At 46.0% G+C, this 17,535-nt stretch overlaps 1 protein-coding gene across 1 annotated transcript in view; it reads right to left on the minus strand.

Annotated features, from left to right (window-relative positions):
* Window positions 1–17,535, minus strand: part of kcnt2b (potassium sodium-activated channel subfamily T member 2b) — a gene marked incomplete at its 5' end in the record, with an annotated part of 72,879 nt that overhangs the window by 35,062 nt on the left and 20,282 nt on the right. Inside the window, 8 exons of the mRNA XM_080043766.1 lie at window positions 2,701–2,881; window positions 4,534–4,628; window positions 5,100–5,183; window positions 5,428–5,502; window positions 6,226–6,285; window positions 6,822–6,870; window positions 8,048–8,150; window positions 10,002–10,081. Of these exons, the coding sequence (XP_079899892.1) occupies window positions 2,701–2,881; window positions 4,534–4,628; window positions 5,100–5,183; window positions 5,428–5,502; window positions 6,226–6,285; window positions 6,822–6,870; window positions 8,048–8,150; window positions 10,002–10,081 (727 nt within the window). The remainder of the gene's footprint in view (window positions 1–2,700; window positions 2,882–4,533; window positions 4,629–5,099; window positions 5,184–5,427; window positions 5,503–6,225; window positions 6,286–6,821; window positions 6,871–8,047; window positions 8,151–10,001; window positions 10,082–17,535) is intronic.

Consider the following 17,535-nt stretch of genomic DNA (forward strand, 5'->3'; position numbering starts at 1 on the left):
TAACAGCTGATAATGTTCTTAAACATAAACCTTGGCTGAGAACATAATTATATAGCAGTGATTCTTGAGAACCGGGACAAAAGGCTGTCTCACCTATCTAACTGCTGTTATCTTTAAAAATAAAAATATTCAAAATGTTAGATGTTATTAGGGATTAAGAATAGAATGTCTGGAGCACAATTATCCCCTTAAATTTAATTTTATCATTATTATGTCAAATATATGACACCTGTTATCTTCTCACGACGTCCAAAACAGTGTGTCCACAGAGAAGGTTTGAATCTTTCATATGCAATAAAACCTATTAAAAATATACTTTAATGATTAAAAAGAGCTTTTTTCATAAGCAACACTAAATACTCTCTCATATCAATAAAAAACTGTTTTTCTTCAACACATTCATGTTTCATATGGTTTCAAAGTGGTGGGACACTTTTTGTCACCACCGTCAGACAATCCATTAAAATGTAATAAAATCAGCCAAAATAAGGGGCAGCTGTCACTATGAAGGAACTCTTGTCACATTCTACCTCTGCAGAGTACATTAGAGTCAGACAGGCTCTGATAAGTGTTGTAGTTTTAGAATATTTTACATTCCAAATCTTGAAAGTCATGCATCACAACCATGATGTGTCAACACCGACTTACAATTTCTGAAGAAGTTATTTGAAATGTTTCGATAATTTTATATTCCTGAAGTAGTTCATACTAGCACCAATCATCAAAAGTAAAACCAAATGGCTAACTAGATTAATTCCATTTGTTTTGTTCAAGAAACGTTAAATATGTCAACACCGTCAGATGTCAACTCCGTCAGATTTCCTGTCTGACGGTGGTGACATCTGACGGTGTTGATTTTTTTGTATTTTTTCAACATTGCACCCTGTTTTGTCCCACTTCTCAAGAATCACTGATAGACACAGTTCATTTGAGTGCCATCCTTCTGTGGGAAGAAATCATTCCGGCAGGATATAATCATCTGTAATCATTTTATGAGATGCCAGCAAACCCCAGGAATCCATACCACCATGTGCTGTTGACAACAATCAAGTATCTATTTTGGTATGAGTCTGCAAACTGTTGACACTGATTTGCAAATGAGAGAAATTGCCTTAATTTTAGAATTTAACACATTTTAAATTAATCCTGTTCAACGTTCAAAATGGCCAGTAATGTGTGCAATAAAGTCATCAATAAGACAAAAAACGTTTGTGAATCCTGATTCTGTTGATTCCTTGTGCAGCCTGGAGACTGGGCATTGCAGGACTCGGAGTCACACACAGCACCCACAGGGTGGAGGTTCGGGTTGGGGCTAAGGGGGGCCAGTTTCTAAATGTCAAGGGATATTTATGGATGAAAGATGGGGAGAGGGAATAGGGAGGATGACATTGCATTCACGTTTGTGAATCACGGGTTGCCATTTTGGAGTGGGCTGATGCAAGTTCAGTGACATCTGCATTCTATTTATTTTTTGTGAAAATACTTGCAACTAGCTAGCCATAGGCAATGGAGAGCATGTTCAATAGCTATTGATCAGGCATGCTAAGTGTGCAGCTCTAGACATAATGCTTATGATTTAAAGTACAGTATATACGAGATTGTCAGTAAACAAAATCATTTGTGAATTGTTCATCAGTTTTACTCCCGTCTGGCTGCAGATAAAAAATACACTTTGAGGAGATTCCTCCTTTAAGCATATTGAATTTTTTTTAGACAGAGGCATGTATGCCATCTAACTCAGGGAAAAAAGGTTTGAACACATTTAAGGAACAACTGAACCTTTAGAATACAATATAATGTGTTTTTTTTCATTAGTTTTTCTCAGTCCATAAACAAATAGCATGTGTGTTCCCTCTGTGGAGCGGCTAAATGACAGGAGAGGGATTTTGGGAATTAAACGAGCAAGGGAGACACTCCCACTGTTCTCTGAAAAATATTGTTGTATATCTACGTAGGATGCAATGACTCATTAAATGATTGTACAAGGGGGAGCATAAAATAATTATCAGTATTACTGCTTCTCCCTAACTACTGTAAATTAAGCAAATTTACTTTTGAGGATTGCGAAAAACAAGGCTATTTTTAGTTTTAGGAGGGATTTTAAGATTTCTCTGATCACATGAACTGTACTCAGTTTATCTGTTTTTACCGCCATATAAACTGGAGGTCAGCCTTGTAGAGTTCTCTTGGCTAACCTTAAAGTTCAATTCAAAACATAAGATGGTCGGGATGGTTTTTCCCTGTGACTCATCAAATCAAAGGTTTTTTGGGATCACTTTCTTAAAAATTCCCTTTTTAAGCTTTCTGTTATAGTGATACCTTCTTTATCACATTGCATTACAGTTGAACCTCAGACATAATGAAACCTCCTTTTTGATCTGATCTTATCTGGTAACACCACTCGTTTCCATGGGACAACTAGATTGGATTAAGACATATACCGAACTTGCCATTCGAACGGACCGCGTCACTTGTCTGAGTATAACATGGCCTTTCAGAGAATCGGATAAATGGCCGGAGCATGGCTGACTCCGCTATGCTAGGTGGCGCTGTAGTCCTTTCAACAAGTGGTTATAGAGCCACGTCCGGTTCCCTTCCGGCAACAACCCTTCTATTTAATACGTCGTCTCCCCGGCAGGGATTCCGAGCAGGCGCAGAACACAAACTTTGTTTATTTACCCGATTATGAGTGATTCTCACCTGGATGGGAAGCACAATGAGCGCCACAAAGATCATGATGACCACCAGTAGCTGCGAGGGCCATATTTTGGGGGTGACATCTCCAAAGCCCACCGTGGAGAAAGTGACAACGCAGAAGTAGAGTGAGTCAAACAGGGTCAGGTTGTTGCCTGCTCGTTCCAGGTGTTGGATACCACAGATGCTGATGGGAAAAAATGGAGGAAGTAAGAAGAGCAAGTGTCTGCATCACTGAGAAAGAGACACATGCTGGGTGAAGTATAGGTGCGCCTTGGGGCCATTATACACAGACAGCTGCCTTTCACTCCTGTGTGTGTGTGTGTGTGTGTGTGTGTGTGTGTGTGTGTGTGTGTGTGTGTGCGTGTGTGTGTGTGTGTGTGTGGAGATGGATGCATGCTTGAACGCTTTTGCGGGACATTGCATATTGTTTAGTATTTAGGTGTGCTAGTACAAGGTGCAGATATTATTGTGATCTTTAAGGGACTCCTCTAGCCTGGTCCAACCAGACCATTGTACTTCATTTCATTTGTACAGAAGGTCGCTACAGGTGTTGAACTATTGGATCTGCCCAGTGCCACTCTGGATCAGCCAACCAATCGCATAACGTTTGGTCGTTACGTATGTCATGAGCCGGCTTCTGACGGTGCGTTCCAGTTGTACTGGGAACTCGGAAATTTCCGACTTCACTACATATTGTAGTCTATGGATCTACTGGTACCTGGCAACGGTAACTTGCTAGAGCCTAACGTTTAGTTATTTGGATGAGAAAGGTTGTAGGCGTCCATACTTTCCCGAGCAGATGCACTGGAACACAGACAGGTCGGAACTCGGAACTACCAAGTCGGACATTTCTGAGTTCCGAGTATAAAGGAACGCAGCATTCAACTGAAACTGGAGCGCGACTTCGACGTCATCATTCTCAGCGCCTCGCTCTGTTCGCTGATTGGACAATCAGAAATCTGATTTGAGCAGGATCCCACTTTTGGGGCGACTGTGGCTCAGGTGGTTAAGCGGGTTGGCCAACGATCCAAGGGTTGGCGGTTCGATCCCCGCCCGGCCACCTGTGTCATGGTTGTTGTGTCCTTGGGCAAGACACTTCACCCACCTTGCCTGTGTGAATGTGTATGACTGCTGTATGTTTGAGGTGGTGGTCGGAGGGGCAGTTGGCGCTGAATGTCAGCCACGTTTCCGTCAGTCTGCCCCAGGGCAGCTGTGGCTACTATTGTAGTTTACCACCACCAGTATGACTGTGTGTGAATGAATGAAACCCTGTAAAGCGCTTTGAGTCACAGAGAAATAAAGCGCTATATAAATCCAATCCATTATTATTATTACAAATACACCCCAGCCCCAGACTGACTACTGAGGGGAAAATGAAATTTGGGCGGAAGTAGGTAGGCGGGTGGAGCCAGGCTAGGACTCCTCTAGTCATCAAGGAAAATGTCAACCCTGAAATGGCTGTGTGTAGAATGTGCTGGCTTAACCTCAGGCTTTCACACCAGATATGCAGCAAGCTGACACATCCTGAAGCAATGGCCAGTTGTCATTTCAGAGCACTATCTCACTCTCACAGCTGCCAATTACCTCTCTGCCCTCTGTCCCTTTGCTCTCAGCTACAGGAGCAGCATTTTTATTCTCCTCTCTTCTTTTTGTTTGTTCATGTTTCACACTATTGCATTGTGACTCTTGTCCATCTCACCCTTAGCTCTGCTCCTGTCCTCACCATGTCCACAGCTCTGACACCTTTCACTTCCTATCCAACCTCCATTAAATGTCTCTTTTCTTTTCTTATTAACCCCTCCCCTAGATCAGTGTCATCAGCAAGTGTGTACCCACCATGTAAACATGAGACAGACCAGTGTGCTGATGAGTATCACCACCTGGTTAAACATGGCGGAGTGTGTCCGCTGGATGGCCCTGTGGAGATCGTTCTGCAGAGAGACATATATGAGTTAATGGATAGGAATCACAAGAGCCAAACAGCTCCAATGTTAAATGATGATACAATGCAGGGGGTGGACAATAGAAAAAGATACAATATATAGATGACCGACACATGATGATGCACTTAAAAAGGAGATGAAAAATGGCAGATGATGAAAGTGTTGGAATACATGGACAAGAGTGTGAGAAGACTGATTTAAAAATGTGATGCAAGCTTGAGTCTGTTGGATGTCATGAGAGAGATGGAGGCAGGAGATGTGTAAAAGCTTCTATTTCAAACCCATGTGCAACTTTAAAGATTGTGTGACTGATTTTGTGTCTCAGAAAAGCTGGTGAGCTGACATGGTGGGGACAAAGCGGGGCAATCCCATGATGACACAATGATACAAAACAAAAGAGATGGTGAGATGAAAGTACTGTAAGGAAAACATCGAAAAGGGGGATAGCGCTTCACTCACTATCATGTTCTCCAAGGCGTGTTTGGCCAGCCAGCAATTGAGAAATACAGGGATGAAGAGATTTCTGAAGGAGGGCAAAATCACCTGTCAAGAAACGAAAGCTTCAGTTTTTCTTGACTCTTTGGTCTCATCACTCATTCAGACGCTGTTTTAACAGACACAGGGTCTCTCGCAAGGAAAGCAGCGACGTGAGCATGTGCCTGTTGTCATGTCCTTTCTGTATATTACTGTGGCAAGTATCAAACGTGTGATGTGTGCGTTCAAAGAGGGAGGATGGGACTGTGGTGCTTAAGTGGTGTGCTGGTGTAATGTGTATCCCTCCACTCACAGTGATCATGAAGGGGATGGCGCTTATCATCTCCAGAATGAAGGGGACACGTAATACCTGCTCCCAAACGTTGCCCTGGAAACAAAAACCATACACACTGGGGTCAGGAGATTTCCATTGTCATGCACCAATTTGGGGGGATTACCAAATAAAAGGCCCGATTGCAGGAGAGTGAAAGGGGACTAATTAACCGGCTTTTGCACAACAGAATAGATCACTATGTATAAAGGTTGTAAAACTCCCTGGTGCCATTCAAGAGAAAACTCCTTCCACTAAGCGTTGAGGTTAAATTAAGATGTTCACCAGGGCTGATTGTATGTGACTGCCTGCACCTGCACCTGCACCTGCACCTGCATATGTCTGACCTGAATTTGAGTCCTGTTGGTGGACGGGCATGTGGTATGTCCACAGGAATCAGTCGGCTCTAAATGCTAAGGCCTCTAACCTCCAGAATCATCTGCAGAGTTAGCCCTTTATAGGCTTATAGTACTTCAAAGGCAGGGCAACCCCCCATCTCCCCCCCCCCACCACACCTCCCTACTGTAGCATCACAGGGGCCTCCCCTAAACTCTTTCTGGTCTGTCACTAACAGGTTGGTGCTGAGGATGCTGGGATGCTCTCCAAAAGCAAGAGCAAAGGAGCAGCATCAGGGGAGAAACTAAATCTTCAGTTTTGTAGAGAGGACACACTCTGCATTCTCGACTAAAAGCAACACCATCCGTTTGCATTTCACCCCCGACACACATTGTGGACATCAATGCCACAGGCCATTGTGGATGGGGGGCATTGGTAACTCACCTTATAGCTGAGATACAGGAGCAGCATAGTTTCTGAGAAGCTGATGAAAGCCACAAGCACCTGCAAAGAGAGAGTTCATGCAAATGATTGTTAGCATTATTTTATAAATTATATGTACATATTGTTTTCTAATCCTGGGATAATTGGGGGGTTGTTCTGGTTGTTCCCATTTGTTATCATTTGTAATACTTGTAGTATCTGTAATGCTCGGTCAATACTGTTTACTACAATAGCTTTTTGAATGTATGAGAGAGATGCAGACACAGTGGGAGAGTAGACACAGAGCAGGCAAGAGAGTTGGAGAGAGAACAGAGCCCAGAGAAATTAGCAGTGGCAGAAATGGAAGAGGAGAACGTGGGTGGAATCAGTAGGCGTGCTGGTGATTGATCTTCAGAGGGAACAGGTTTAAGAGACGATGTCGTGTCTGACAGAGAATGCATCTCACACAGTATAAGTGTGAATTCTCACAGCAATTTAGAATGATCAGATTTCGAGCATTTAAGCGCTGAAATGCTCCGACGTAAACAAAGAAATAAAGTGCACTGTTAAACAAATCCCAAATTGATGAGGTGCACCTATGTCTATCTGTATCTGACCTGTAATGCCCACAGAGCCAGAGGTCTATCCACCCAGATGATCAGTTTCCTACAGGGCAGAAGAAAAAAGCAAACAATAGTGAGTAAAGGAGAGGGGTGCGTCAAAAAACCAAGACAGAGGCTATCAAATATTACAATTATCTTCTAACAGTATGACACTTAACAGGGGACCGTGTACACGTCTCATGTCACCACATGAAGCCTGATTAGGCTCTTTACAAGTGAACAACAAAGGAGTGGACAGCTGCCGATGAGTTCATATTGTAGGAGAAAGTAATATTCACACAGTCACATGGAAATGGAAAAGCCTTATTGTGAAAGACGACACCCTCGGGCATGTCATTGATGTTTTCCTGCCCCGCGCTCTAAATTTGCTCCGAAGAATCTGCTGCAGGAGGAGAAGGCCCATCCCTTCCCTTGAGCTCACTCTGTCAGGCTCCTTATTCATGAGAAGCCAGAGCTTAGCCAGTGTCACCAGCCAACCAATTAGATCAATAGGTCCCTGAGCAGAAGAACTGGTATAGCCTAAGGTCAGCATACACTTCCTGGTTCCTCCCCTGCTGATGTATATCCCAGGCTTTATCTCCACTACATCGCTATTGATTAGGGCCGCACTGGCACTACATACATGTTAGGTTGACAGGTAATCCATACAGTACGATTGTGACACATGAGCTTAAGATATGAAATGCTCAATATCAGCAGTTGCATTGATCTGTTACACAACATTTCCGAAAAGCCAAGCGGGGTGGGAGAGGCCAATCCTCCAGGGCGTGTGGTTTGCACAGTCCTTGTATGCAGGCCCAAGCCATCAATCCCAATGAGAGACTCACCTGCTTACCAGTCAAACCCTCAATCCTAATGAGGGACCTTTATACAGTATATTATCTATGTGAGGGACTCCCATGCTTACCAGTCAAACTCACTCCAGGGATGGGAGGATGTGTTTTGTTTGGTGCAGTTTGCTCCGCTTGCGCTGCAGGAGGGAATAAAAAAGACAATCAGAAAAACATTTACAACCGCCAACAAGTTCCTCTTCTCAGTCCATATCAGGATAGTGATTGCATCTCCACCCCCCTGTCTTCTCACACCATCATCTCACATCTCTCCAACCATGCAATACTTTATCTCATCTATTGACCTGATGCACTTGTTCCTGGCCTCCACACACTCACAGAGTCTTTGTTTCACCTCATTAAGCCCCCTGCTAGCGCCATTTCTCTCACCAGTCCTGTTTCTCCGCTTGCGGGTTGTCCAACAGGACTCTGACAATGTAGAGGAGGCAGCTGAGCACCTTCAGAGAAAAGTTAAACATTCGCACTCGAAGACCTGCAATGGAAAAAGAAGGCAGCCATTGAAAAAAATATCAGCAGCTACAATTTTTAAAGACATACAGCCGCGGAAAAAATGAAGAGACCAGTCTGGATTATTCTTCAATCTATATTAATACATGACTTCATGGTAATGCTCTTAGTGACAATATTTATTTTGTGAATTTGGTAGAAATGTTGTCAGTAGTTTATTAAATAAAACAAAAATGTCCATTCTACTGAAACATATGCCTATAAATAGTAAAACAAGAGACACTGAACATGTGGAGTGGTCACTTAATTTTTTCCACAGCTGTATTTTATTTTATTTTTCAAGATATTTGAAAGATTTATTCTGATTGCTTGGTTTATGAATATCCCGTAGTGTAATGCAACGTACATCCACATACAGACACAACACACAAATACACAATCGTTTTTGGGAACAATAGCAGCTCATAAACCATTCATCATCACTACCAGAACATCCTCCAGTCCCTTAGATTGCTCTCTCCAAAACTCAATCACAATGACACATGGCAATAGTTGGCCTCATAGAGAAGAAGTTATAATGTAATGTAACTGTATTTTATCTTGTCAATTGAAAGGTAATCTTGGATTCTTTACATATCACTATATTACTATTAACAAAATATTATTTAAAATAAAAAAAACATATACACCTGTTTCTAGTTACCATTTTATGAATATAATAATAAAATATAAAAAATAAAATAAATATAAAGGCAAGACATTTGTTTTTAAATAAAAGGAGCCCAAAGAATATTTAGATAACTGCACGGAAGCGAAGCCAGATACGCCTCGCCCTCTGTCTGTCAGGGCCGTGGACCAATAAGAAATAGGGGAGTGGGCTGCACAGTGGAAGCTTCTGGCTTTCCAGTTTGTGAGGTCAGAAACGAGGAGAATTCTGACTGGAGTATATTGGGGGGGAGGGGTGGGGGTTTCAGAAAGGGGGAGAGTGAGAAAAGGAGAGATTGTTATTTTTTAAAATATTTTGGCAGTCTCTAGGCACACCGTGGACCCATGGATATGTTAGAACACATTTAAAAAGTGCATTTAGCATAATATGTGACCTTTAAAATTCATGATAAAAAAACTCGTCAATATCACCACTGCAAAATCCTGGATAAACACAATCTCCTTAATTTTGAAAATCGCATTGTGTATGCTAATGTGCGCTTAATTTTTTAAATCATACACAATGCTGCACCTCCTCCCTTAAGGAACTTTGTGACACTGGGCTCAGAATTTTCAGCACGGGCAACCAGGTCAACAACTAAGGGAGAATGCAGAATCCCACAATGCAAAACCACAGTTGGAAAGTCGTCCTTCTCCTCTGTAGGCATCAAACAATGGAACAGTCTCTGTATCAGATCTAATTACCGATACATTTTTTAAATCTTTCTCCCGTCTGACAAAGGCTTGGCTGCTTGCGCAACAGATCTGTACTCATATATAGAATTTTGTGCAACTAGGATAGGGGTATATTTTTTTATAAAATATGTAAGGTAGTGTTTTTTGTGAACTTTTTTTAATCCTATGTATTTATATCATTATATCTTGTTATCCTTTTAATGTTTAATCCCATGTCTAGATATTATTGTGTCTTGTTTAGTTTAGTATTAGTATTTAGTATATTGTTCTTACCTTCCCAGGGACTACAGGTGGAATATAGCAGTTTGCTAAAACCTGGTACAATACATCTCTCCTTGTTTTAAACAAGGTTAATGTTTCTTTTGTACACTGTCCCTGTTCAAATAAAGTTACATTAAATTACAATGCGTAGTGACATTCATGTACATTAAAAATAAATACAAATAAAAACATTTCATATGAGAAAAAAACTCACTGGATCTTTGGTTTTTGATGAAGAACAACTTGAGGCGCTCCTTGAAAGTGTTCTCATTCACATAGAACTCTACCTGCACCCTAAGAGAGGAAGAAAGAGAGAGGGCAGAAACAGAGGAAGAGAGAGAGAGAGATCAGGAGGGTGCCAGGGAGAATAAGAGGAAAAAGTACACAGGTGACTAAAGAGATTAAAGGTGAAGTAAGCAATTTATTTATGTTAATATAAGTGTTAAATCACTCTTTATTCACACAGTGATCACTTATACTGTATAGTGTGCGCATTTTATAAAGCCGATCTCTCAGTCACTCGCTCTGCATGTAATCGGCAAATAAACTTTTCGGGGATTCCACTACTAATAACCAATCAGAAGTGAGAACGCTACAAACCGGCACCCGTCTCACTGCCGGTGCACGTGCAGTGCGACAGATGGGTGAATGTGTATGCGCCTATAGCAGAGCAGGTAAAAATCCTTCCCAATGTCTGTTTTGATGGTTTTTATCATGTTTTATCGCACTTATAGATCTGAGATGATGCTAGATAACTCGCTACTTGAAGACCGCAGTGCATTAATGTGGTGACGTGGGGATGAGGGAGGGGACTGCTAACTGCAGTCACTGACAGGAAGTTTGCTAAACTGACCATTCCACTTACTGAACCTTTAAATACTTTCTTGTACAGAGTCAAGAAACAAAAGAGAGAAAAGAAGTTGAGCTGGGACAAAGGAAAAATATAATAAAGGTCAAGAAAGACGAAAAAGTGTACAAGTGAGGAAATTGGAGATAGAACGGCCGATAATGATTATTTGAAGAGTGAAAAGTATGGAAATAAGACACTGTGTCTGGCTGCATTAAAGACTAATGGGCTTTTGGAGGAAATGGTGTTCCCGCTTGTCAGCCTGCCCATAGGCCCGGTCAGCTGCAGTCACTCTCATTATCTCCACTGATTAAATATAGAGCAACAAATTACTTCCCTCTGATGTTTCTGGGAGGCCATAATTACTGCTCTTTCTCCCCTTCCATCCTGGCACCCCCCTGTTACAGGTACACACACACACACAGGCCCAAAGTACACAACCAGATCATTAGGATTATCAGACTGTTCACACGCCCATCTGACATGGATGTTAATGGACAGACAAGATTAAATTGACAAAGAGACACCCTCTTCCATGTGTATAGACACCTAACCAGACAGACTGAGGGTGACTGTATTTCCTGTCTGAGCACCTCAGGGGGAAACATCTCAGTATCTCTCCTTTCATCCTATGGAGGGAAGAGGGGATGACTCAGGTCTAGGATGAAACACGGCCTGGCTCCCCGGTGGTCTCCTCACAACACACAGACAGATGAAAGAGAAGCAGAACAACCACAATCCATTCTCCTGTTGAAAAGGAGAGGAGGGGGTTGTGGCGGTCTTTTCAGGGTTCCAGAATGATGCGATATACCAGCCCCCCACAGAGTCACATACAGACCAAAAGCAATGCTGCACTTTCCCAGTAACATTTGGGGATGGGGGGGACTTCCCTTTATGTTGCTATGGCAACATGTAATTTTGTCTTTTCCCTACCTCTTACATGAGCAGATGTGAGCAAACACATACTTGGTAAGTGCATTTAACCAGTGAAGCCAATAGCCCACTCCAGCTTGTTGAAGGCTCCCTTCACAGCCTGATGTAAGGCTTTGCACGCATGACGGAAAACAGAAGACCATGCAAAAACAATACACACAATATATAGTATACTGTATATACAGTATATATAATGTCATGCCATGCACAGAGCAACCAACAGTCCATACCATGGTAGCAATGAGCACACAGAACCATAATCATTAGTATCTCAAGAAAATATAAATAATCATCCATATTAAATAGGCAGAGATGGGAAGAAATGGAATATGCAGCATTATATAATTTTCTTTAAAAATAAATGTAGGGGAGAACGGGGTAATCTGAGCCACTTTTTACATTTGCTCCCCTCTAAGCGAGCTAAAATGATTTATCACTCAAATGTACACATTTCCCATTAATTCAGGATGTTTTCTAGAAATGGGCATTAGCAGAATTTTTTCAAGACAAAGGGCAGTGAAAATATGAGTGTTTTAAAAAAAGTTGTCATGTGGCTCACTTTACCCCAGCTGTGGGGTAAACTGATCCACTTACTTGTTCCACTCTGAAACTACCATAACAACACATATTGTAACTGTCATGATCCCGTTTGGGCTCCTTGGCCTTATATGTGTTTTCCCTTTTCACCTGTGTTTGTGTGCTGAGCTAATTGCAGGGGTGGAGCCTGGTGTGCTGGAGTCAATTAACAACATTCGCAGCTGCCTTCAATCTTCATCAACTGCGCTACTTATACCCGGGCCTACCTTCCAGACACTGCCAGATTGTAGCTTCTGTTTTTCACACATTCTCCCGGCCTGACTCCAGCCACCAGCTCCAGCCCTAGCTCTCCAGCACTACTCCTCGGACCCCTCCTGCCTGCCCGCTCTAGCCTGCTTCCACTCAGCCCCCTGGATTTGCCCCGTTGCTCTCTCCCTGGACCCCCATGCCAGCCAGTTTCCCTCCCCGGATCCCGGTCCTAACACCCTGCTGGTTTTCTCCTAAAATAAATCTTCTTTTACTCACACTGTCTCTGCGCCTGTGTCCTCCAGACCCAACCGTAACAGTACAATCTGGCCCTAAACATGGACACAGCAGAGACGGACTCCCTCCACCAGGCATTGGCAGTGCAGGGAGTGCTCGTAGGGAAACACGAGCAGACTCTCCGAGATGTTTTCTCCACGTTAAGGGGGCTCTCCACCTGTGTTACTGCTATGGGGCAGCAACTCAACGTTGTCTCGGCACACCTCACTCCCCCATCTCCTGCCGACCCCGGTCGTCTTCAACAGGGTCCTGCCTCGGCTCCGCCGCTTCCCCAAGCCCGTGAACCCCGTGTCCCGGCGCCGCAGCGCTATTCAGGTGACTTTGGGGCATGTAGGCCTTTTCTGATTCAGTGCACCTTAGCGTTTGAGCAACAGCCATCTACCTATGTCACAGACAGAGCCAAGATCTCCTATATAATCAGTTTACTCACGGGTAAAGCATTAACCTGGGCATCAGCAGTATGGGAGGGTCAGTCAGCTGTTTGTTTCTCTTTTGCTTTATTTTTGGCTGAGATGAAGAAGGTGTTCGATCACCCGGTGCGCGGCAGGGATGCCACCAAGCGACTCCTCACACTTCGACAGGGTACCCACAGCGTAGCTGAGTATTCAGTAGACTTCAGAGCGCTAGCGGCAGAGACGGGGTGGAATGATGAGGCTCTGCAGGGGGCATTTCTCAACGGACTAGCCGATCCAGTTAAGGATGAGTTAGCAGTTCGGGACGAATCAGCTAGCTTGGACGAGTTAGTGGCCCTAGCTATCAGACTTGATAATCGCCTTAGAGAGCGTCGTAGGGAAAGAGCCGGGCGGTCTCATGACCCGTTCTCCTCCCGTTCTCCCTCAGTTCCTATAAGACACTCCCCAGGTCGTAGCTCCAGTCAGTCCCCTGATTCCTTGGTCCTTCCCTCCTCCTCGGCAGAGGAGCCCATGCAGCTGGGCCGAGCCAAACTTTCCAATGCTGAGCGTTTTCGGAGGATAAATGAAGGGCTCTGCATCTACTGCGCTCAACCCGGTCACTTCCTGAGCTCCTGTCCCCAGCGGCCAAAAGGGAGTGCTCCCCAGTAACGGTGGGAATACTGGTGAACAAGATCACATCGGAACCTTTCCCCCAATCTCGCATGCAACTGCGGGCTACGCTCTCCTGGAACCAACAAACCCATTCACTGTTCGCTCTGGTGGACTCTGGAGCTGACGAGAGCTTTCTGGATGCAGACTTCGTTGCCAGAGCAGGTATTGCCACTCGACCGCTCGCTACTCCCCTCAATGCCCAGGGACTTAATGGGAAGCTGCTGGCACGGGTTACCCATCGCACAGAGCCTCTTCGCCTTGTCCTGTCAGGCAACCACCATGAGGTAATACAGTTTCACATTATCTCTTCCCCTCACACTCCCTTAGTTTTGGGTCAGCCTTGGTTAAGGTTACACAATCCCCACATCAACTGGGCGACTAGTCGTGTACTAAGTTGGAGTGATTATTGCCTCTCGTCTTGCCTGCGGTCCGCCCTTTCCCCAGCAGAGGGAGCCACTGTGCCTTTAAAGCTTGAGCCCCCTGACCAGTCTGAAGTCCCTGCCGCATATCACAGTATGGGAGAGGTATTTAGTAAGCAACGTGCTCTCTCTATGCCCCCTCACCGGCCCTATGACTGTGCTATTGATCTTCTTCCAGGTGCTCCTTTGCCATCCAGTCGTCTGTATAACCTGTCCCGGCCTGAACGAGAGACAATGGAGACATACATCAAGGAGTCCCTTGCTTCAGGTATTATCCGACCTTCGTCATCTCCTGTCGGGGCTGGGTTTTTCTTTGTGGCCAAGAAGGATCGTTCCCTGCGTCCCTGCATAGACTATAGGGGTCTTAACAATATCACTATCAAGAACAAGTATCCTCTGCCTTTAATTAACTCTGCTTTTGAATCCCTCCACGGTGCCACAGTTTTCAGCAAGCTTGATCTCCGCAATGCTTATCACCTTGTCCGCATTCGGAAGGGTGACGAATGGAAGACTGCATTTAAGACCCCCCTCGGACATTTTGAATATTTGGTAATGCCTTTTGGTCTCACTAATGCCCCCGCTGTCTTCCAAGCTTTGGTTAATGATGTGCTCCGTGACCTCTTAAATCGCACTGTGTTTGTGTACTTGGACGACATACTGATTTTCTCTCGCTCACAGGAGGAACATGTCCAACACGTGAAGCAGGTGTTACAGCGACTCCTGGAAAACAAGCTGTATGTCAAGGCAGAGAAGTGCAAGTTCCATGTGGACTCCGTGGACTTCCTGGGGTACATCATAGAGCGAGGGCAGGTGAGGGCCGACCCCGAGAAGGTACAGGCGGTGGCACAGTGGCCTCAACCCGTGACCCGGAAGCAGCTCCAGCGCTTTTTGGGCTTTGCCAACTTCTACCGACGGTTTGTCAGGGATTACAGTCGAGTAGCGGCTCCCCTCACTGGACTTACCTCCCCAGCTATCCCCTTCTCTTGGAACCCTGAGGCTGAGGCGGCGTTCGTGGAACTGAAGAGGCGGTTCACTTCAGCCCCCATTCTCATTCATCCCAACCCGGCTCTACAGTTCGTGGTCGAGGTCGACGCTTCGGACTCCGGGGTAGGGGCGGTCCTCTCTCAACGCTCCCCGGAGGACCAGAAGCTTCATCCCTGTGCCTTCTTCTCCAGACGCCTGTCTCCCGCAGAGCACAACTACGACGTCGGCAACAGGGAACTGCTAGCGGTTAAGCTAGCGCTTGAGGAGTGGAGGCACTGGTTGGAGGGGGTGGAGATCCCTTTTATTGTTTGGACTGATCACAAGAACCTGTCCTATATCCAGTCCGCCAAGCGCCTTAACTCCCGCCAAGCCCGCTGGGCATTGTTCTTTGGTCGATTTAACTTCCAGCTCACCTTTCGACCAGGGTCCAAGAATGGGAAGCCGGATGCCTTGTCCCGACAGTTTGCCGTTGACCACGGTCTCTCCAGTCCCGATACCATCATCTCCCCTGGCTGTGTGGTGGGGGCAGTCAGGTGGCAGATTGAAGCACGGATCCGAGAGGCGCTGAGGGAGGAACCGGATCCGGGAACCGGGCCGCAGGGTCGGCTGTTCGTGCCAAGTGCTGTCCGCTCCAAGGTCCTCCAGTGGGTGCATAATTCACGTTTCTCCTGCCACCCGGGTGTTAACCGCAGCCTGTCCCTGGCCAAGCGACACTTCTGGTGGCCCACCATCGAGGCTGACACCCGTGCCTTCGTGCTCGCCTGCACTGTCTGCGCACGCAGTAAGTCCTCGCATCAACCCTCCTCAGGTTTGCTCCGTCCCCTCCCGGTGCCTGGGCGCCCCTGGAGTCACATTGGTCTCGACTTCGTCACTGGTCTCCCGCTGTCCGAAGGTAATTCTACCATACTCACCATTGTTGATAGATTTTCCAAGGCTGTCCATTTTGTGCCTCTGCCCAAGCTTCCTACAGCGTCTGAGACTGCTGATCTCCTGGTTCAGCATGTGGTCCGCCTCCACGGGATCCCTGCTGACGTGGTCTCCGATCGGGGTCCACAATTCGTGTCCCAGGTATGGAGGGCTTTCTGTCGTGAGTTAGGATCCTCTGTCAGTCTCTCCTCAGGCTACCACCCCCAGACGAACGGGCAGACGGAGCGGGCCAATCAGGACCTCGAAGCTGCGCTGCGCTGTGTAACTACTCGGAACCAGTCTTCCTGGAGCACTCACCTGCCATGGGTTGAATATGCCCACAACTCCCTGACAAGTGCAGCTACTGGTATGTCCCCATTCGAATGTTCCCTTGGATATCAACCCCCTCTGTTCCCAGCACAGGAGGGCGACATCGCGGTGCCATCTGTCCGGGCCCACCTTCGACGCTGTCGTAAGGTCTGGAGGGACGCTCGCGCTGCCCTGCTCCGTTCCACCGAGCGCAATCGGCGCATGGCAGACAGACACCGGGTTCCAGCACCACAGTTCACACCAGGTCAGAAGGTTTGGCTCTCTTCAAAAAACATCCCACTCAACACTGAGTCTAAGAAGCTGTCCCCACGTTACATTGGTCCTTTTGAAATCGAAACTGTTATCAACCCATCCGCTGTCAAATTAAAACTGCCATTATCTATGAAGATTCACCCCACATTCCACGTTTCCCAGCTTAAGCCTGTCTCCACCAGCCCTCTGTGTCCTCCAGCTACACCCCCTCCACCTCCCCGCATGATTGATGATCACCCCGCCTACACAGTCCGGCGGATCCTGGATATTCGCCGCCGTGGTCGGGGCTTTCAGTACTTGGTGGACTGGGAGGGTTATGGTCCTGAGGAGAGGAGCTGGATTTCTCGCCAGCTCATCCTCGATCCCTCCCTTATTAAGGAGTTCCACCGGGACAACCCAGGGAAGCCCGGTGGCTCGCCTGGAGGCTCTCATTGAGGGGGGGGTACTGTCATGATCCCGTTTGGGCTCCTTGGCCTTATATGTGTTTTCCCTTTTCACCTGTGTTTGTGTGCTGAGCTAATTGCAGGGGTGGAGCCTGGTGTGCTGGAGTCAATTAACAACATTCGCAGCTGCCTTCAATCTTCATCAACTGCGCTACTTATACCCGGGCCTACCTTCCAGACACTGCCAGATTGTAGCTTCTGTTTTTCACACATTCTCCCGGCCTGACTCCAGCCACCAGCTCCAGCCCTAGCTCTCCAGCACTACTCCTCGGACCCCTCCTGCCTGCCCGCTCTAGCCTGCTTCCACTCAGGCTCCTGGACTTGCCCCGTTGCTCTCTCCCTGGACCCCCATGCCAGCCAGTTTCCCTCCCCGGATCCCGGTCCTAACACCCTGCTGGTTTTCTCCTAAAATAAATCTTCTTTTACTCACACTGTCTCTGCGCCTGTGTCCTCCAGACCCAACCGTAACAGTAACAGTAAGAATCCTGAA

This window comes from Ammodytes marinus (assembly GCF_949987685.1).
Source record: "Ammodytes marinus genome assembly, chromosome: 16".
Taxonomy (NCBI): Eukaryota; Metazoa; Chordata; class Actinopteri; order Uranoscopiformes; family Ammodytidae; genus Ammodytes; species Ammodytes marinus.